This window comes from Pan troglodytes, chromosome 1, assembly GCF_028858775.2.
Source record: "Pan troglodytes isolate AG18354 chromosome 1, NHGRI_mPanTro3-v2.0_pri, whole genome shotgun sequence".
Classification (NCBI taxonomy): Eukaryota; Metazoa; Chordata; class Mammalia; order Primates; family Hominidae; genus Pan; species Pan troglodytes.
In genome coordinates, this window is record NC_072398.2 from 47,380,089 (window position 1) to 47,401,510 (window position 21,422).

General features: G+C 49.6%; 1 protein-coding gene across 8 annotated transcripts in view; it reads right to left on the reverse strand.

Annotated features, from left to right (window-relative positions):
* Positions 1-21,422, reverse strand: part of NAV1 (neuron navigator 1) — a 305,087-nt gene that overhangs the window by 109,321 nt on the left and 174,344 nt on the right. For all 8 annotated transcript variants that reach the window (XR_010151245.1, XM_054657486.2, XM_063793802.1 and 5 more), the window contains one exon: positions 4,572-4,674. Coding sequence is in view for 7 of the 8 variants with exons in the window: in XM_054657486.2 (XP_054513461.1) it covers positions 4,572-4,674 (103 nt within the window). In the remaining variant the exon portion in view is untranslated. The remainder of the gene's footprint in view (positions 1-4,571; positions 4,675-21,422) is intronic.

The following is a 21,422-nucleotide window of genomic DNA, read 5'->3' on the forward strand; positions in this document are numbered from 1 at the left end:
GAGAGGAAATACAACTGGAATCTGGTTGAAGGGGTGGCTTGGACTTGGGTTCAGGCAGAGACCCATAATTCCATCTAGCCTAGCAGTGGGGCCAGCCCAAATCAGCCTCAGGCAGGGTCTCCATAACTTATCCTAATTAAGCCAGACAGGACTAAGTAAGCGAAACGGGGTTTGGTGGCCAAGAAAGCTGGGGCAACTGAGGCAATCTGTGGCTGGACATGAGTTACATGAGCCCAAGCAATCACTGCTCTGTGAACACATCCATTGCTTAGCCACTTTGGGGGCTGGAATGGGAGTGGGACATTGATTTTTCCATTCTGGTTTCTATCAAGTTCCTTGAAAAGAAGAAAAATTTCCAAAGTTGTCTCTATTGGACCTGAGAAAATACGGTCTTATTTTCTAACCAGCAGAACTTGAGGGATCCAAACGCTCTTGAAACTGAGTGTGCTGGGGTCCTGGCAGTAGTCCTGTGGGCAAGATGGGGGAGGCCCTGGCCAGTCAGGGCAATCAGTGGCAGCTGCTTCTGGCCCTCTGGAGGGCTTCCTGACCGGGTCCATGCCCAGCGGCTCCCCTCCTGGCCCTGCCAACTCTTTTTACTTATTTATTTATTTTTGAGACAGGGTCTCACTCTGTTGCCTAGGCTGGAGTGTAGCGGTGCAAACACGGCTCACTGCAGCCTTGACCTCCCGAGCTCAAGTGACCCTCCTGCCTCAGCCCCAAAGTAGCAGGGACGACAGGCACACATGAGCACATCCGGCTAATTTTTGTATTTTTTATAGAGATGGGGTTTTGCCATGTTGTCCAGGCTGGTCTCGAACTCCTGAACTCAAGCAATCCTCCCACCTCGGCCTCCCACAGTGCTGGGGTTACTGGCGTGAGCCACTGCACCCTGCTTCTGGCAGCCCTTTAGGAACCCCTTTGTGTTCTGCAGCTCTGCCTCATACAGTGTCTTGTTTCGGCTTCTAATTACTGTGGACCTAGACATCACATCTCCTTGGACAGAAACCGATGTTCCCCGAAGCCAGAGACTGTAGTGATGGTGCGACTTTGTCTGCCTTGCTCACTCACCACTGTATTTCAGCACTTTGCATGGCACCTGGCCTAGAGCTGGTGCTCTAGAATGAATCAAAGAGGAGCAAACCCACGATGGATGTGTGAGTAAAAAGCAAGGAAGTTCTCATCAGAAAACTCAGTTCAGCGCCCTGTGCAGTAAGTGCTTGATAAAAGCAAGCTGACCTTGACCACGGGATGAGACACGGGAGGAAGAGGATGATGCTAACCATACTAAGAGGGTGGCGGGGATCTCCAGGGAAGCTGGTTTGGGTAGTTAGCCTACACCATGGTTATATACTAGTGTGTGAGTGAGGGCTGCACTCAGCATCTGGGTTCCTCAATTCTATTCCTGGCCTGCCCCTGTTTAGTTATTTGTACTAAAAGTGCCTCTTCCCCTATTCCACAGCTCTCTCTTTTTTTTTCAGTTCCCCCAAACACATCTCTAGACATCTCTAGACCTAAGCTTGATGAGGGGGATTCTAGCTCAGATCCTCAGTTCTTGAATTCCAGCCCTGCACCCACCCTTCAGGCTTGCCTTTCTCTGGGGAGGACACAGTTTCATTTCCTCTCCAGCCACAGTCTGACCCAGACTCTCCTCGCTGGGGGAAATGAACCAGTAGAAATTGAGGAAGCAGCACAGGAGTAAAGGCTTCTGAAAAGGAATGGAATCCAGTTATCCTGGGAGTTGCTGGGTGAAAACAGCCTTGCAGGAAGCACACACTGCACCATAAGCTCCGAGGATGAAGCTTGTGTGTGTTCTGGGGAGCCAGTGCCCAGCGCTGTGCCTGGCACACAGCTGGCATGGGTTCTGAGCATGCAGAGTACAGAACCTACCCTCATCAGCCAGCGTGACTCTGGCAGGTGCCTCCCTGCCCCCAGTCTCATTCTCTAACCCAGGGAGTATGTATATATCCTGTCTACTTCCAGGGCTAAGGGAAGGGCTCATTGATAGAAAGCCCTTTAAAAAGTAAAAGAGCCGGCAGGGCGTGGTGGCTCACGCCTGTAATCCCAGCACTTTGGGTGGCCGAGGTGGGTGGATTACCTGAGGTCAGGAGTTCTAGACCAGCCTGGCCAACATGGTGAAACCCCATCTCTACTAAAAATACAAAAATTAGCCGTTGTGGTGGCACGCACCTGTAGTCCCAGCTACTTCGGAGGCTGAGGCAGAAGAATCACTTGACCTGGGAGACAGAGGTTGCAGTGAGCTGAGATCATGCCAAGGCACTCCAGCCTGGGAGACAGTGAGACTCTGTCTCAAAAAAAAAAAAAAAAGAGCCATAAAAAGTCAGGGAATCATTGTTTTGGCTATCAGTGTGGAACAGGAATAATATAAACCAAAGCCTAAGAGAGGAAGTGGCTCTAGGTCCACAGTAAACAGAAAAACCAGCTCCGGGGCTCTTGGTTCCTTTCCTATAAAGGGAGGCAGAAGCCAGAGGCCCTAGACGCTCCCCCTAAACCAGTCAGCATTATGCAAAAGGCTTGATTGAAGCCTCCCCTTTCCCACTAGAAGCAGAAAACCAATAGCGCCTGCCTAGGGTCAAGCTGTCCGGCTTAACGGAGGGGCTGGGGGCTGGCTGCTCTGAGTCAGTGGCACCAGGAGGCTGGAGCTGCTACTTCTCTCCTACTCCTGTGAGTGAGTCATTCGGGGTGTGGCCCTCTCAGCAACTAAGCACTTTCTGGTGTCTTTGGCATGAGGCTGGTGGGTGACTTGGTGCTGAGAGATGTTCCAACAATTTCCTTGGATGGGGGAAGGCAGATGTCCAAGATTTCATCCGCTGGGTCCTAAACTGATAAGCCAAGCTCTGCCAGATCCCTGCTTCACTTGGGCTCCTGCTGGGGGCTTGGGGCTATGAGGGATGGCGGTAAGGGACAGATGTAAGGGGGTCCTGGAGCCCCCACCATCCACCTTTTTCCAGGACTTCCTTGGTCGCCTCCCTTTCAGTAGTCAGGGTTCTGCTGGCATGAGCAGAGGTAATCCCCAGAGAGTTTTGATTTATCTTACCATTTAAAATACTCGAGATGTCTGGGAGTAAAGGGCTGAGTTTCCAAGATGCGGGCATGGGCTGGGGATAGGGGGAGGAGTAGTACAAGGAAGGAGAAGGAGAAGGGTCATCTAAGCAGGAAGAACTAGAGCCAATGGCTGAAAGCTACTTAAGACTAAGTGCAGTTCCACATCAGAGTCGCTGCAATCCCACAATGCACCGGGGTGACTGAAAGGTAGTGAGTTGGCCGGGCGCGGTGGCTCACGCCTGTAATCCCAGCACTTTGGGAGGCCAAGGCGTGTGGATCACTTGAGGCCAGGAGTTCGAGACTGGCCTGGCCAACATGGTGAAACCCCATCTCTACTAAAAATAGAAAAATTAGCTGGGCGTGATGGCACACGGCTGTAATCCCAGCTACTCGGGAGGCTGAGGCAGTGGGCGACAGAATGAGACTCGGTCTTTAAAAATAATAACAAAATTTAAAAAAAGCCTATGTTAAAAATAAAAAAAGAAAGGTAATGAGTTCTTTGTCATCGGTGGTATGTAAATATGTCCATGGGTGTGGTCCCATCCTCAGAATCCCAAATGGCCACACCCTGGGCTAAATAAAGTCCTTTTCCACTGCCCCTGTGTCCCAACTTTGCTCTTAATTTTCCAGCCCCAGGAGTTGGAGAGGAATCTACTTCCAGTCTAACTGAGGAGGCTTCCTAGCCCTCACACAGCCTTCCTGCCCCACACCCCCCATGATTTCCCAATCTGGCTGTCTGTTCTCCCTCCCGCTGTCCCCAGAGCTTAGCCCAGCCCTCTGCCCCACTTGGAGCTGACAGCATGAGCTCATCTGGGCAGTCCAAGGAGCCAGCAAGGGAAATTCTGAGTCACAGCAGAGCCTGTGGCCAGGACTTTGCTCCAGAGAGAGGTGCCGTGGGAAGGCTGAGTGCCCCATGCAGCTGGAGGCTATGAGGTCTCTGCAGGGAGTGGGCTAGGGGGACACACCTAAGAGGGCATGGAGCTGGGTGACACCGTGTGGGCCCTGTTGAGCACTCAAGCCTCCCTCAGTGGCTCGTAGAAGAGGCCAGGGGGCACCTAACTGACACAAGAGTGAAAAGACCCAGGTGTTGAGAAGGGAATTGATTCTAGACCCCTAGTTTAATGGAGACTTAGGAACAGGAAGAGAGCATTTAGTAAACCTTCTCTTGACAGATTGAGGAGACAGAGGTCTAATGAAGGAGACTGACTATCAAAGATCACACATTGAGCTGTGTAATGGCTTCCACTTCCTGGCTCCTAAGCTAGTGATTTTCAAGCTGATTTGCTGAAATGAAATGAAATGTTCAGGCACAAGCAGACAGAAGACAAAGCCAAGCTTCTCTTGTTGAGATAAATGGATTTCCTCCTCCTTCTGCAGTGGCTCCACGCATCAGGCCACCTGGCTGACCTGGCAGAGGTGTGTGGAGGGACCCGGGGGCCCTGCCCTCCAGAATGGGGTGGAGAGCCAGGAAGGCAGAGGGCATGACCCTCTCTGCAGCTTGAGCTTACCTGTGAGTCACCTGGGACCCTCGCAGGCTGGACATGGTCTCTTCCAGGTTCTGCCGGAGATCCAGGACATTCTGCACTGTCCTCTTTCTCTGGGACTCTGGGTCTGGTAGGGAGAGAAGGAAGAGCTGGGTGAGTGAAGAGGACTTAGTGCTGGGATCCTGGGGGTCAGGAAGTGGAGATTGACAGTGTCCCCAGGAGGCTAGTCCCTGGGCCATGATAGTCACCTTCCTCCTCCCTTTCCCAAAGACAACCAACAGAATGGGCCCTCTCAAAGGCCCTGGACATGTGCCATTGAGCCCTCTGAACCCCAGACCCTGGCAGGGGGTACAGGCATGGCTTTCTGTGTCTGTGCACTCCTTTCAGAGCCCCCAAGGAACTGCCTCTACCTCTGGCTTTGTTTTGGGGAGGCCCTGCTTCTCATAGCAGAGGTCCTGGGCAAGATTTCTCGTGGTTGAGATGAGCTGGAACATCTGCCTGAAACCCCCTATCCAGGGTTGTGCTGGTAAATGTTTAACAACTGGCTCTCAGAGGAAGGGGACACTGATGTGTGGTGTTTGCCAATTTCCCTGGTATAAAGCCTCCTATCATGGCCACTTTCAATCTACCAATCTGATGTCACTGACCACAGAGTTAGGAAGAGGGGCTAACAATTGGCTCTGGGGAACTGGTACAAGCTGGCTTCAGTACACCTAAACCCAGGCACTGACTGGTAATATCTGGGGTTGCTCTATGGGGTCCCAGGAAGTTAGTTCAGATATAGTCTCCTTTAGTCTCCTAAAGGTGAGGTGGCTGGTGGGAGGTGGAAGGGATGAGCAGTCATTTTCTGGAGCTTGAAGTGAGCTCTGGGCAGCCCCCACACAAGTGGTGCAATCCTGAGTGAGAAGGATGCATGGGTGTGGCCCAATCCTCAGAATCCCAAATCACCAAGAGCCATTGTATTCAACCCTGGTGTCCAGATATTAGCCTGGACGGATGAGAATCTACAACAGCAAACAGGGTGAAAATAACGTCCAAATGACTGAGAGGTGCTTGAGCATGAAGGAACTCAAAGAATGTTCTTCCTTCCTTCAGTTCATCCAATGAATCTTTATCAAGCACTTACTTCACATCAGGCACCACCCTGGGCCCTGAGGACAGTATAATGAAGAGAAGCTGGCCCTGCCCCATGGCTTATCTTTCATTTTGGGACCTAAAGTCATGAATGGAACCAAGTCCCCCAGTACCTCCCTAAAAGACAATCTGCAGGAGAGAGTCAGGGAGTGACAGAAAGATGATGGCAAAACAACAGAGAAAACCCAAGAACTCTGGCTCTCCAGGCTGCTCCCTTTTCCCCTCCATCCGCAAGCCTTCTGCCGCTGCTGCAGAGGCCAAACGCCCCCTCCGTCCCTCCTCAGCCCACAGACTCAGCAGGAGTGTAAGGTTTTTTTTAGCTGCCAAAGGGAACATTTCTGAATCTCTTCAAGAGGTTTTTATTCCCCCAAGACTAAGCTCAGGCCGGCTGGCAGGCAGCTGCTTGACTGTCTTGTCAGGGAGGGGAGGCTGGGTGGGGCGGGCAGGGAGCCTGCAATGCCCTCTCCAGAGCCTTTTGGGCACCTTTTCTGAGAACTAGCTCCACACCCAAGCCCAGCCATCCCTCCTTTCCCCTCCCAGGGGGAGCTTCTCCACCCCCACATCCTCTCATGGTCAGCACCATGAATCCAGGCCTCCATGCTGGTGGCAAGGATCAGGGACAAATGGCAGGCCACAATGCCAGTGGCCTAAGCTCTATCCCCAGTCCTGGCATCACTTCCGTGGCCGCCAATGCCTATTTATCCTGGCAAGTGTCACCTTGTAAGCTGCTCCATGGCTTTAATTGATGGCTTGGCATGAAACACAGACAGGGTCAATTTTTTAGACTCGCCAAGAAATAAAGTTGAATTCTAAAATGCCTATGTGGGGACTAAGAACATGGTGCCAAGGTGTGGGTTTCTGGCCCAGGGTGATGCTTTTTATGGGCTTGGCAGACATGAGGGACAGGCACACACATCTCCAAGGGGTGTGTATTCCCAAAGAGGAAGGTGATCAAGAGTTACTCAGAGACTTCTGTGTGTGCCAGACCCTTTGCATGCATTATCTACTTGAATCCTTGCAACATTTCTGGGAGATTTGTGCTACTGCCCCATTTAACAGATGAGAAAACTGAGACTCAGAGAGAACAAGTAAACTGCCCAAGGTCACACACCTAGCATGTAGCACAAGGCAGAGTTGAGCCCAGGAAGAAACTCATACTTGTCTTGATATATCACAGGGCATCTCTGCACCACTAGCATCAAGCATGGTGACTGTTGTATAGGAGGCGCTTAGGCTGCAAGCAGTGGCTCATGCCTATAATCCCAGCACTGTGGGAGACCGAGGCCAGAGGATCGCTTCAGGCCAGGAGTTTGAGACCAGCCTGGGCAACACAGGGAGATCCTGTCTCTATAAAAAACAAAAATAAAAAAATTGGCCAGGTGGCTCAAGCCTGTAATACTAGCTACTTGGGAGGCTGAGGCAGGAAGATCACTTGAGCCCAAGAGTTCAATGCTGTAATGAACTATGATCACACCACTGTACTCTAGCCTGGGCAACAGAGTGAGACCCTGTTTCAAAAAAAAAAAAACAAAACAAAGAAGATGCTTAGTGCACATTTCAAGAATGGATGCTACCACAATTTTTTAAAATTTCCAAAAACCCATGAAAAAAAGTAAAGGGATACATACATGTCACATTAGGAAAATGTCTTTTTTTTTTTTTTTAAGGAAAAATGTTTAAACCACACAGTAGCCTCAGGAGAGTCATTCCCTAATGCCCCAGATGCTCCAGATGGGAGTCATAGATAATCTAGGTCACAGGTTTGACCCTCTTTCTCCATATCTCTTCCCTCAAAGACCTCTATCCTAGCCCCTTCCTCAATTCCACATCAGCAGAGTGTGGTAGGACTATTTCAGAGTCTCCCAGACTTGCCAAACCACAAGAGTCCTTGAAAGTCGCTTAATCCTGCTGTGTCTCTGGAGAGCTGGGAGGCTGAGGTCCAGGAAGTAGGGACTAGCTGGAGATCACAGAGATGCGAATGGAAGAACACTTGACTCCAGGCAGCTTCCCCACAGGTATAGATTTGGGGCATACAGGGGAGGAGGTTAGGGCAGGGTTTGGTTTCCTTGGGGGTGACCAGGATCTGGTCTCTGCTACCAGGCTGGAGGGGCCCTGCAGAGGCTACACCCTACAGCTCCCTCTGTGCCCCAGCAGTGGCCCCTGGTGGCCATCGTGGGTATGCCGCTCTGCTTCTCCAAGGCTCAGCCCAGGGTGGGTCTGGAGGGTTGGGGCCCCTGGTAAGTCTGGCTTCGTCCACATTGCTAGGTGACAGACACGTTCCCGGGGTGGTACAGCCACAGCTCCAGGCCAAGAGGACTTACCTGTGTATAAAAGAAAGGCCTCCAGAGCTCCAGAGGCTGCAGAGGGGGCCTAGATTGAGGAGCCAATCTGACATTCACACCCATGACCCTGAAGGTGAATTTTTACATTTTAGCTTAAAAATATGAGTAAGTTACATTTCCAAGGGAATTTACTTCACCTCTCAACCCTCATCCACTCCTGATCTTCACCTTACCCCACCTCTGACCACCAACCCATAACTAAGCTTCACCCCTTTCTCACCATCTCCTGTGAGGGTGAGCATCAGGGATGGGGTGAAGGTATCTAGGGCTTCCGCTACTCTGTGATAATGAGAAAAGTAACCTAAGAGTTCAATGGGTTTTGTTTTTTTTTTTTTGAGACAGGGTCTTACTCTGTCTCCTGGGATGGAGTGGCATGATCACGGCTCACTGCAGGCTCAACTTCCCTGGTTTTGAGCGATTCTCCCACCTTAGCCTCCTGAGTAGCTGGGACTACAGGCATGCCCCATCACGTCCGGCTAATTTTTGCATTTTTAGTAGAGACAGGGTTTTGCCATGTTGCCCAAGCTGGTCTCGAACTTCTGAGCTCAAGCGATCCTTCTGACTCAGCCCCCCAACGTGCTGGGATTACAGGTGTGTGCCATCGTGCCTGGCTAATGGCTTGTTTTATTGGCTAAGTTGAGATGCCCTGGAGGCTGCCTCCATGTGTCTCTGTCAAATGTTTTGCTCTGGGTGTGGGACAGACCTGGGGACAAAACAGAGCCCAGACATGGCAAAGATGCAGAGGGAGTCTTGGTAGCCCATCCCCTTCCTCAATACCCCTAAGTGGAGGACGTGCTCAGAATACTCCCATCTTACGTGGCACCTTTGTTTAAATTAGAACAAGGTACTCTCCAGTCCAACCCACCTCTAGCCAGGTCCTAGTAGAGTACAGCGTTCTCCTTCACATGATACCAGCCAGGATGCCACCCTCCAAAACTTACTCTGGGGGCCTGGGAGTGCGTGCTGTCTTAGCTCCTACAGAACAGGGTCCAGCTGCAAGAGTGAAGTGTGTGTGTGTGTGTGTGTGTGTGTGTGTGTGTGTGTGTGTGTGCGCAAGTAGGGTTTGAGGGGGGAAGGGGGCAGGTAGGGCTCCTAGCAGGCCCCAGGGTGACACCAAGGTCTATGGGGAGGAGCTCATGATGTTATCCTGGGCTGCCCTCCAAGCCTTTCCCTGAAAATGGAGCAACTGGGGAGAGAATGTGTGTGCTACTCAGGCTCAGAACAGATACAAGAGTCTCTCCCAACCCAGCCATCACCACGGCAATTCACAGTTACCACAAACAGCAGCATAGTCCCAGCATGCACTGGGGCATCTGCAGAGTAGGATGGTGTTTCTTTCTACACACTATTGGCTCTTACACAAGACCACAGAGAGAGCATACTGTCCATGTCAAGGGTCTTTGGGAAAGGACTAGCAATCAAATACACTTGACAGACAGGTGCATGCACACACAAATCAAATAATGCCCAGCTACTCAATGTTCACCACGAGGCATTTTCCATGTTATTTAATTTGAGCCAGGGGACTGATCACAAGTCTTTTTGACTCCAAAGCCCTTGTTCTTTCCACTACAATATGGTGTTTCAAAATACATGCACATGCCTCCAGATATACACACCTACTTGTGGTCTAGCCTGTAGTTTGTGGAAACCCTCATAAAACTCTGCAATTCTGCAGACATATGCATAGAGAGATTTCTGTGGACACATCTCCCATTGTATGGGGAGGAAGCAAGAAGACTAAAACGTTGCTAGAGGAAGAGAAGTAATTAAGGGACAGCCCAGGGTGCACTGTGAGGATGATGTAAAAAGGGTCTTTCTCTCTGTTCCAGTGTCAGAACAGGGGAAACAGGCTTCCCCAGGACGGCAGGACTACAAAATTGCTCATCAAGAGATTGGGACCCCAGGGCAAAACTGACAGTGATGTAGTGGCAAGAACATAGTCCTTAGATTCAGAAAGACCTGTGCTTCAGGTCCTGGTACTGCCCCCTTCCCAGCTTGTTTGAACAAGTCATCTCCACTCACTGCAGTTTCCCCCTCTGGGAAATGGGAATGATACCCACTTGGTGGGGTTGCTGTGAGGCTTAAAGAGCTAATTCACAAACATGCTTATAGTACAGTGCCTGGCACAGAGTAGGTGCTCTATAAATGGTGGTTCTTATCTGTCAGAAGGCACAAAGAGGTGGGTGAACAATGGGTGCACCCTCGGGCTGGCACTGAGGCTGGCCCCTTGTCTCTCATTTGCTGATGGGTGTGGTGCACACCCCTGGAGGGTGCAGCTCAATGGACCTGACATTCTCTTCCGGGACCTTGCTTTGGCTAGGTGAGACCCTCACTCATACCTGGAGTTAGGGGTGGATGAGGTAGTAACAAAACCTTGTTTCTGTGTCATCAGGCCTGACTACCACTCTCTCACTGCTGTGAGGCAATACAATATCTTCAATCCCGTTCCCTTGGGGCCAATCTTAGCTGTGGAGTATCGTGAACCTCAGGGGTCCCCTCTGGCCTGCAGTCTAAAATCTGATGTAGTAATAGGTGGAGAGCCTTCAACCGAGGGTAATAACCCCCCAAAATTCAGAGAAGTTCAGGAAGAAGGAGACTCATGGGAATCCATCACCCGGCAGTCAAATTTCCCCAAGTTCTATAAAATTTTAATTATTGGCTGACAATTAAGTAAACTGCAATAACTGCCTGTTGAAATCTTAATTATTTCCACCAATGTTTCAAATCCCACATTAGTGGTTTGGCCCAGGGCAGAGGCCACAGAGGACTGCATTTGCACCTGACTTCTAGACTGGCTTCTGCTGTGGGTGGCTGGATGAGGTGGGAACCAACAGAAGGAATGGAAGTGAGCCAAAGAAAGAATGTTTTCAAGTCATGGCACTTCAGAACTTGAAAGGATCTCATTTTGTACACGGCGGTTTCAGGGTGGTGGTGGGGGAACAACAATCCCTCAGGTCCAGAAGGGAGGGGCCTGCCCAGTGTCACCAGGTTGTGAATGGCATGGTAGCTATCACTCTTGGCCCAGGGATCTTTAGACCAGCACTCCATGCTGTGGGCTGGGGATGATACACACAGAGATGTATCACCAGAAGAGGTGAACTGCAATGTAAATTAATCATGTGGGATGGTTTGGGACTGGGTCCCAAATCCAGGCTAGGCTAAATGATCTGGAAACAAGAAGGATTAAGCAACATAAGCAACACACACACACACACACACACACACACACACACACACACACACACACACACCCCTTCTTAATAACTCCCAAAAAGAGAGAGAGAAAAAAATCTTTCCTGACCCTGTTAGATCCCTAGGGTGAAGCCCAGGTCGGTGGGAGTTTATCTGCACGTCTCACAACCAGCATTTGTTGATGATCATCTGGTGCTTACAATGAGTCAAACGTCTTTGGGAATCATTTTTATTCCTCTCTTCCACTCAAGGACACAAACCTTCAAACTCCAGCCAGGGAGAGCATTGCAGGCCCACCTCAGTGCACTCCTTGGTCTAACGATAAACTCCAGGTCTCTACCCACCGCTCAGAGCTGGACTAGGAGGGTTCTGCTGGTTCTTGCATCCAGTGACCTTGCACTGATTCACTGCAAAGGCTCCACCCTACAGTGTGGCTGGGGGCAGGTATGGAAAACTGACAGATAACCCAGCAAGCAAATCCCCTCTGCCTTCAGGTAGAGCACAGTAACTGTCCCTACAGTGACTCCATCCCCTCTCTCTATGCTTTTCTTCACCATCTGATGACCCGAGAAGCTCTAAAACAGACGCTGGCAGGCCCCCACACCAGAGGCACCCCATTTCCATGGAGGATGCAGGCAGGGGACTATTTGTTCTCTTACTAATCCTATCTTTCCCTCATTCCCCCACTTAAAGTCACAATATTGTCAGAGGCAGTTGTCACCGAACCCCCGCAGCATGGCAAATCTCATGCTTCTCGTAGTTGAGTGCTCCTGCTCCCCAGGGGAGCTCCCAGGGTTTTCATCCTTACCCAGAGAATCCGGAACCATCTCAATCAGCGAGTGGGCTGAACTGGAGCCCAGAGCTCAGTGGCACTCCTATTGTTTGCTGCATGGGGACACATACCCAGAAAGAGCCAGGACTAAAGGACTAATGTGTTGGCCACATGGGTGTGTGAGGCAAGGAAAGAAAAACTAGGAAATAGAAGCAAATCTGGGGCCAGAGAGAGGAGCATGCACGGCCATCTCAGCCTGGAACTGCCAGGCAGGTATCTTTCCAGATCACCTACGGTTTTGATTTTCACTGAGTGAGATGGCTTGGATTAGGGACCCTCGGTAATGCATCTCCACTGGGCACTGGGCTAAGAGGAATCATAAAGCAGGGCATGCCGGGTGGACAACTTAGAACACATAAAGAGGGTGAGGGGCGGTAGCTTATGCCTGTAATCACAACACTTTGGGAGGTAGAGATGGGAGGATACCTCGAGCCCAGGAGTTCAAGACCAGCTTGGGCAACACAGCAAGAGCCCATCACTATAAAAAATAATAATTTTTAGAGTTCTAGCTTGGGGGCACACATGACTTAGCTGTGGGAGCTAGGATGAATTACTTCCCCTCTTTGGGCCTCAGTTTCCCTATCTACAAATATGGGAGTGGGAGTAGAGGATACCCAAGCCCCTACCCAGCTTTGACAGTCTGGTTCTATGGTTTTGTACTTGGCTGAAGCCCATAAAAGCATCTTTTCTCTCAGAGTATGCTAAAAAGGCAGATACCAGGGTGTCACCCCCCAGAACTTCTGATTCAAAGGATGGAGATGGGGCCTCATCTTCGCAAACCCCCACAGTGGAGGGTGTGCTACATAAGGCCACATTTTGGAAAATCCTTACATCTCGTTGCACACCACCAGGATTGGATGTCCATTACAAAACCAGGGCTTGACTTCCTGATGCCAAGTGGCTATGCAAAGTGTCTCTGGCCTTCAGAACAAATCTACTCTTCAGGCACAAGTCTGTTCTCAGGAAAAGCCGCCTCCTTCATCTCCAGGCTTGGGATAAGAGAAGTCACCTAGCCACCGCAGCCTTGCAGCAGGAGAACCCAGCCCCAGTCCAGCCCCCGCCAGGCTCTCTGGGGGCTTGTTGCTGAGAATGGCCACAAGGGGGCGTTGCCGGTCCTCAGCCGGCTGTGGCCTTGCTGCGACTGCAGCGCAGCGAGGTGGACAGCGTCTCGCTCAGGCTCGGGAGCCACCGCCCAGGTCTCTCTCTCCCTCAGTCTCCTGCTTAGCACAGCTCCTTTCCTCCCAGGACTCTGCACTCCTAGGGCTGACATCTTTCCCGCAACCCTAGGCCTCGTGGCCAGGCTGGGAGAACAGCCTGAGTTTGCAGTATCTATGACGGGGAGCCCGCCCGGTTCTTGGGGAGAGGGAGCAGGGCCTGGCTTCTGGGATTAACCAACCAGCCTTCGGCACCAGGGAGGTTCTGGGGACCCACAAGCCCCACTTGGCAAGCTCTGATTCAGGGCCAAAGTTTCCGAGAGGCTCCAGCTGGCCTTTCTGCTCCAGTCCCCTGGGGAAATATTAAATAGATCAGGGTTCAGATCTGTGCTCTGAGGCCTCACCTCTGCTCCTCCGCAGTGTTCTTGAGGCTGGGAGCTGCCTGATGAGCTGGGAGAACAGTCACCCCACCCCCTCCACCACACCCAGGCTGACCCTTTCTGGGGAGTGGCAGCCTCTCTCTGCAGCGAGCTGAGGGCAGGCAGTGACCACAGGGCAGCCCCACGCGGATGGCTAGGTCAGGCCACAGTCTGTCACAGGACAGCTCAGCCCTGCTCAGCCGTGTGCAAAAGTGCAGCCTTTGGCAGCAAACTTGGGCCAGGGAGACGAGCTTAAAGTTCCAGGAGAAAGCAATACCTCCACAGCCACTAATATTTAGCAACAAGATCACGTTAGGAAAGGACTTGCCAAGGTCAAGGGTGGTCCATGCGGAGGACTGTGGGACCGGGAGAGGGTGCCTGGCCTCGAGCCCTGTTTGGAAGGAGTGCTAGTTTGCTATCCTGCCTTCTCCACTTCAGGAGAAACACCTCCCTGCCCCATTTCCTTGTGAATGTTAGATTACAGGATCAGAATGATAGGTTATAGGATCAGATAGCAGACTCTCGAACATATTCTGTCTTCTCTCATTTAAAGACTTGGACTTCCGGGCTGGGCTCAGAGGGCTGGCCTCCTGCAGAAGGTGGCCTGCCTGTCTCAGCCTGGAGACGTGGCCCTCTGTTCCCCAACAGGCCTTGACTTTCCTGCCCAGTGAACCTCAAGGTTTACTGAAAATGTTTTCCATTAGTGATCCTGCCCAGACCCTTCATGTGACACCCTGCTCCAAAGAAGTCACTGCTGCTGGGAGCTGGGAGTGGTTGTTATGGCAACAGTTTACACAGCAGAGAGAACCATCTGCAGGCAAATGGGGACGGGAGTGGGAAGGGGCTGAGTCCAGGTGTGGATGACAATTGGAGGAGGCCCTGGGGGATTTCTGGTTGTGACACTAGTAAGATTAGTATTGGCTAACTCTTCTACAGGGCTGGGTACCAGGCACTATTCTAGCAGCTTTATGTATATTAGCCCATTTAATCTTCAGGACAACTCTTTGAGAGAGCCCAGTTATTATCCCCATTTTACAGTTGAGAAAAACGGAAGCCTGGGGAGGTTGAGTAAGCTGTCCAAGGACATATAACAGCAAATGGCAAAGCCAGAATTCAAATCCAGATAGTCTGACTCTAGAGCGCATAGTCCAATATTGTCGCCACTAGTCAGAATGGGGAGCGAGAGAGAGAGAGAGAGAGGGAATTCACATACCAAAATTCACCCTTTTAAAATGTACAGTTCATTTGGGAGCCGATGCTGGTGGATCACTTGAGGTCAGGAATTCGAGACCAGCCTAACCAACATGATGAAACCCCGTCTCTACTAAAAATACAAAATGAGCTGGGCATGGTGGTGCACTCCTGTAACCCCAGCTACCTACTTGGGAGGCTGAGGCAGGAAAATCGCTTGAACCTGGGAGGCAGGGGTTGCAGTGAGCTGAGATCGCACCATTGCACTCCAGCCTGGGCAACAAGAGTGAAACTCCATCTCAAAAATAATAATAAAAAAAACAAATAAAATGTACAGTTCAATTGTTTTTAGTATATTTGCACAGTTGTACAACCATCATCACTATCTAATCCAGAATATTTTTATCATTCCAATAAGAAGCCCTGTGGCCATTAGCAGTCACTCCCTGTTCTCCCCTTGCTCCAACTCCTGGCAACCACCAATCTACTTTCTGTCTCTATGAGTTTGCCTATTCTAGACATTTCATAGAAATGTAATCATGCAATATGTGGCCTTTTGCATCTGGCTTCTTCCACTTAGCACAACGTTCTCAAGGTTCCTCCATGTTGTAGCAAGCATCACTACTTCATTCCTCTTCAGGGCTGAATGATATTCCATTGTATGGATATAACACATTTAGTTTATCTATTCATTTCATAGGCATTTGGGTCATCTCAACTTTTGGCCTAGTATGAATAATGCTGCTATGAAATTCACGTCCATGCCTTTATATGGATGCATGTTTTCATTTCTTTTGAATGTATGCCTATGAGTACAATACTGGGTCCCATGGTAATTCTATAGTTAACATTTTGAGGAACTGCCAGACTGTTTTCCAAAGTGGCTGCTCCATTTCTCATTCCCACCAGCAGTATATGAGAGTTCCAATTTCTCCACATCTTCACTGACACTTGTCATTGTCTCTTTTTGATAGCCATCTAGTGGGTATGAAGTGGTATCTCACTGTAGATTTCATCTACATTTCCCTAGTGCCTAATGATATTGAGCATCTTTTAGATTTAAGTTAACTAAAATTAATGAAGTTTAAAATTCAGTTCTTGGGTTGCACTAGCCACATTTCAAGTGTTCAATAGCCACATCATTACACCAGCTCGTAGCTACTGCAGCACAGATACAGAAGTTTCCACCACCTTGGAGCACTCTTAGAGCCACTGGAGTTGGTCTGTGCTAATATTACTGGCTCTTTTTCTTTTTCTTTCTTTATTTTTTTTATTATACTTTAAGTTCTAGGGTACATGTGCACAATGTGCAGGTTTGTTACATAGGTATACATGTGCTATGTTGGTTTGTTGCACCCATTAACTTGTCATTTACATTAGGTATTTCTCCTAATGCTATCCCTCCCCCAGCTCCCCACCCCCACAACAGGCCCCCATGTGTGATGTTCCCCACCCTGTGTCCAAGTGTTCTCATTGTTCAATTCCCACCTATGAGTGAGAACATGCAGTGTTTGGTTTTCTGTCCTTGTGATAGTTTGCTCAGAATGATGGTTTCCAGCTTCATCCATGTCCCTGCAAAGGACATGAACTCATCCTTTTTTATGGCTGCATAGTATTCCATGGTGTACATGTGCCACATTTTCTTTTCTTTTTTTTTTTTTTTTTTTTTTTTGAGACATAGTCTCACTCTGTCCCCAGGCTGGAGTGCAGTGGCAGGATCTCGGCTCACTACAAGCTCTGCCTCCCAGGTTCACATCATTCTCCTGCCTCAGCCTCCCGAGTAGCTGGGACTACAGGCGCCTGCCACCACGCCTGGCTAATTTTTTGTATTTTTATTAGAGACGGGGTTTCACCATGTTAGCCAGGATGGTCTCGATCTCCTGACCTCGTGATCCACCCGCCTTGGCCTCCCAAAGTGCTGGGATTACAGGCGTCAGCCACCGCGCCCGGCAATGTGCCACATTTTCTTAATCCAGTCTATCATTGATGGACATTTGGGTTGGTTCCAAGTCTTTGCTATTGTGAATAGTGCCACAATAAACATACGTGTGCATGTGTCTTTATAGTAGCATGATTTATAATCCTTTGGGTATATACTTAGTAATGGGATCGCTGGGTCAAATGGTATTTCTAGTTCTAGATCCTTGGAATTGCCACACTGTCTTCCACAATGGCTGAACTAGTTTACACTCCCACCAACAGTGTAAAAGCGTTCCTATTTCTCCACATCCTCTCCAGCACCTGTTGTTTCCTGACTTTTTAATGATCGCCATTCTAACTGGCATGAGATGGTATCTCATTGTGGTTTTGATTTGCATTTCTCTGATGACCCAGTGATGATGAGCATTTTTTCATGTGTCTGTTGGGTGCATAAATGTCTTCTTTCGAGAAGTGTCTGTTCATATCCTTTGCCCACTTTTGATGGGGTTGTTTGTTTTTTCTTGTAAACTTGTTTAAGTTCTTTGTAGATTCTGGATATTAGCCCTTTGTCAGATGGGTAGATTGCAAAAATTTTCTCCCTTTCTGTGGGTTGCCTGTTCACTCTGATGGTAGTTTCTTTTGCTGTGCAGAAGCTCTTTAGCTTAATTAGATCCCATTTGTCTATTTTGGCTTTTGTTGCCATTGCTTTTGGTGTTTTAGTCATGAAGTTCTTGCCCATGCCTATGTCCTGAATGGTATTGCCTAGGTTTTCTTCTAGGGTTTTTATGGTTTTAGGTCTAACATGTAAGTCTTTAATCCATCTTGAATTAATTTTTGTATAAGGTGTAAGGAAGGGATCCAGTTTCAGCTTTCTACATATGGCTAGCCAGTTTTCCCAGCACCATTTATTACACAGGGAATCCTTTCCCCATTTCTTGTTTTTGTCACATTTGTCAAAGATCAGGTGGTTGTAGATGTGTGGTGTTATTTCTGAGGCCTCTGTTCTGTTCCATTGGTCTATATATCTGTTTTGGTACCAGTACCATGCTGTTTTGGTTACTGTAGCCTTGTAGTATGGTTTGAAGTCAGGTAGCATGATGCCTCCAGCTTTGTTCTTTTGGCTTAGGATTGTCTTGGCAACGTGGGCTCTTTTTTGGTTCTATATGAACTTTAAAGTAGTTTTTTCCAATTCTGCGAAGAAAGTCATTGGTAGCTTGGTGGGGATGGCATTGAATCTATAAATTACCTTGGGCAGTATGGCCATTTTCATGATATTGATTCTTCCTATCCATGAGCATGGAATGTTCTTCCATTTGTTTGTATCCTCTTTTATTTCATTGAGCAGTGGTTTGTAGTTCTCCTTGAAGAGGTCCTTCACATCCCTTGTAAGTTGGATTCCTAGGTATTTTATTCTCTTTGAAGCAATTGTGAATGGGAGTTCACTCATGATTTGGCTCTCTGTTTGTCTGTTATTGGTGTATAGGAATGCTTGTGATTTTTGCACATTGATTTTGTATCCTGAGACTTTGCTGAAGTTGCTTATCAGCTTAAGGAGATTTTGGGCTGAGACGATGGGGTTTTCTAAATATACAATCATGTCATCTGCAAACAGGGGCAATTTGACTTCCTCTTTTCCTAATTGAATACCCTTTATTTATTTCTCTTGCCTGATTGCCCTGGCCAGAACTTCCAACACTATGTTGAATAGGAGCGGTGAGAGAGGGCATCCCTGTCTTGTGCCATCACTGGCTCTTCTTCTATAAAGTGTTTGCCTTTGGCGCACTTTCAAGTTCATTTTACAGAGGGGGCCCGTCTTCAGGTTTCTGGGGCCCTGCCACTGAGGCCCAGAATGACTTAGACAGAGACTTGCCAGATAATATATATTTGAGTTAGCGGCAGAAGAGAACCAGTAGCAAAGGTAAGGGCAGGCTTTTGTCATTTGACTTCACCCACCTGCCCACTCCCACTCCTGTGCAGCCCTCCACCCCCAGGCCTGTCCCTAAATCCCTGACATCACTTCCTTTCGCAGAACCTACCAGTGGCCAAGTGACAAAAGGCACCTTATCTGAAGATGCCACTGTTGTGATGGGAGTAGTTCTGCCTATCACACTCCTGCCTGCACCAGAACTCAAGGGGTCAGGTCTCCTGGCTACAGACCTTTCCTGAGTTCTCCAAACTAGGCCTTTGCAGTCTTCTATGTAGGATGTGAATCCCACGTGATTCCCTTGGAAGTGGCTGCATTTCAAATGGGAGACACATCAAATGAGTGAACATCACCACCTCTGAAGCACTGATTATCCACCAGATCATGCCGGGCTGTGCCCTGACCAGCAGCCACTGGCTTCCACTTAGCCACTGTCTTGAGGGTTCTGAGTCCACCCATACAATAGGGGCTGCCCTCAGGGAGCTTGCAGACAAGAGGTTGGCATGTGCAGCTGTGGTCAGGTATCATCCGTGCATGGGGGCCAGAGCTTCTGTTGGGGACTGACTAGAAAAGTGATAAGGTGGGTGGGTTAGAGGAGTCACAGGGGAGATCCTGGAAGAGGTGACCACTGATCTGAAACCAAAGGAAGGGAAAGAGTGAATCTGACCACAGGCAACAGGGCAAGTCTCAGGTTCAGGAAGGATACAGCCTATGCAAAGGCTGAGCCACAAGAGAGGAAGGACTGGCTCTGGGCATCAGACGACGGGAGGCCACAGGACACGGAGCTAGAGAGTCTTTGTCAAATCTCAGCTTTACCACTGTGACCTTGGGCAAGGTATTCAATGCCCTGTGACCTTGGGCAAGGTGTTCAATGCCCTATGACCTTGGGCAAGGTATTCAATGTCTGGGCCTCAGTTCTCTCACCTATAAAATGAAATAACAGCTGAGCTGTTGTTTAGATTTCATGTCTTTCTCCTCCTGGAGGGCAGAGACCTGGCATATTCATTCCAAATCCCATTCTGACACCTCAAACACAGTGGGTGCTCCACACATTGTTTTAAAGTGACACCGTAGGACAAGAGGTGTGGTTTGGGGATGGGAATGGGATGGAATGGGAGACAAAGCAGATATGGCAGGGTGACTGGGCTGCTGGCATAAGGTCTGGCCAGCCTGTGCATGGACCAGTATAGACAGCCCTGCTGCAAGCCCGGAAGAGGCTGAATGTTAAAACTCATCAAAAGTCAGAGCTGGCACAAGCCTCAGAGGTCATTTCACAGATGAGGAGACTGAGGCGCACTGGAATAGCAGTGACTTGCTCAAGACGACACAGCCTGCTGATCTCAGAGCCAGGCTTGAGGATAAAGAGGAAAAGGTTGAGCTTTGAGGAGGATTATGAGAGAGAAAGCTGGGGGCAAGGTATGAGCAAGGTAGGGCTGCCCAGAAGGCGATGCTCCCTCTGCCGTTCACACCTCCCTCTTCCCCTGCCCCACTTCAGCCTGCACAGCGTCTGCTCCTCCATCAAAAAGCTGACATCCACCCTGCCTGGCTGCCTCCCTGGAGGGTTCTTATTTCTGGAAAAGCCTGCTGTGTCACTGATCCCTTCAGCCCTCTACTGCCCACCACTGGGGACCCTGTGACTCAGCCCATCTGCCACCAACATGCCCCCCCATTTCCAGGATGGTTCCACTGCTCACCAAAAGGACTCAGCTTAGACTAAGGCCCCGGAACTCCCTCCAGGGCTTGGGTATCAATTGAAACAAGAAGGAGCTAGGTTAGCTTTAAGGGAGACTTCCAATTAAGAAGGCAGAGAAATCCTACAGTGAGACTTAATAAGATGTGCTGAAGAGTTTTTGCATTTAAAAAATTTTTTTGTTTAGTGAGCATCAGAAGGTGAGAAAAGCAGGCAATGTTCTGAGGCAAGAAGGGAAGGAAAAGGAAAAAAGACAGTATTTCCCGAGTGTGCGCCAGGCATGGTGCTAAACACGAATATGTATTCTGTCCTTGCAATGCAGCGGCTGAGGTAAGTATGAGTACTCCGATTTTATAGATGTTTGGCTCAGAGAGGTCAGTTAACTTCCTAAGGTCACACAGCTTGTAGGGTAGGGATCTGAATCCCAGTCTTCTCTGAAGTCCGTGCTTTTTCCAAAATGAATGATACATGACCAAAAAGACAACAGAGGCGGACGCCAGGAGGCCCTTCCTGACTCATGCTGGAATCACACTCCTCACAGCTCACAGAATGAAGCCTGTCCTCCATTGCAGGCAATGAATGAGATACAGAACTGCCAGAAGACAGGGAGTCATGGGCCACCAGCCAGGCCAAGCATTTCTCCACCTCCAAGACATCGGGCTGCCAGCCAGTCCAGGCCTCACTGGCAGTCACTGCTCCTGTCCAATGCTTCCTCGAGGGAGCCCTTTCTCCTCACTGGGCTTTGTCCCAGCTCTGAAACCTGTAAAGCTTCTGGCCTCGGAAGAACCTTCCTAGAGCGTCTGGCAGGCAGGTTGTGTCGCCTGCTTGCCAAGATCCATGGCTGCTCTCGACTGCCTAATCAGATCATTCAGAATCCTCCTCTTCCGCCCGATTCCAATGCAGGAGCCTGGGAACCAGCTGCAGCCAAAAGCAGAGCTTCAGGGCCACTCCCTCTCCCGCTCCCACCCTCTCCTGCTCCCATCCTCTCCCAACCCCACCCTCTCCTTCATGGGTAACACATGTGTGGGACCGGAGGCTCCCACTCCCACTCCCTGAGTCTGCCCTGCCCCCGCT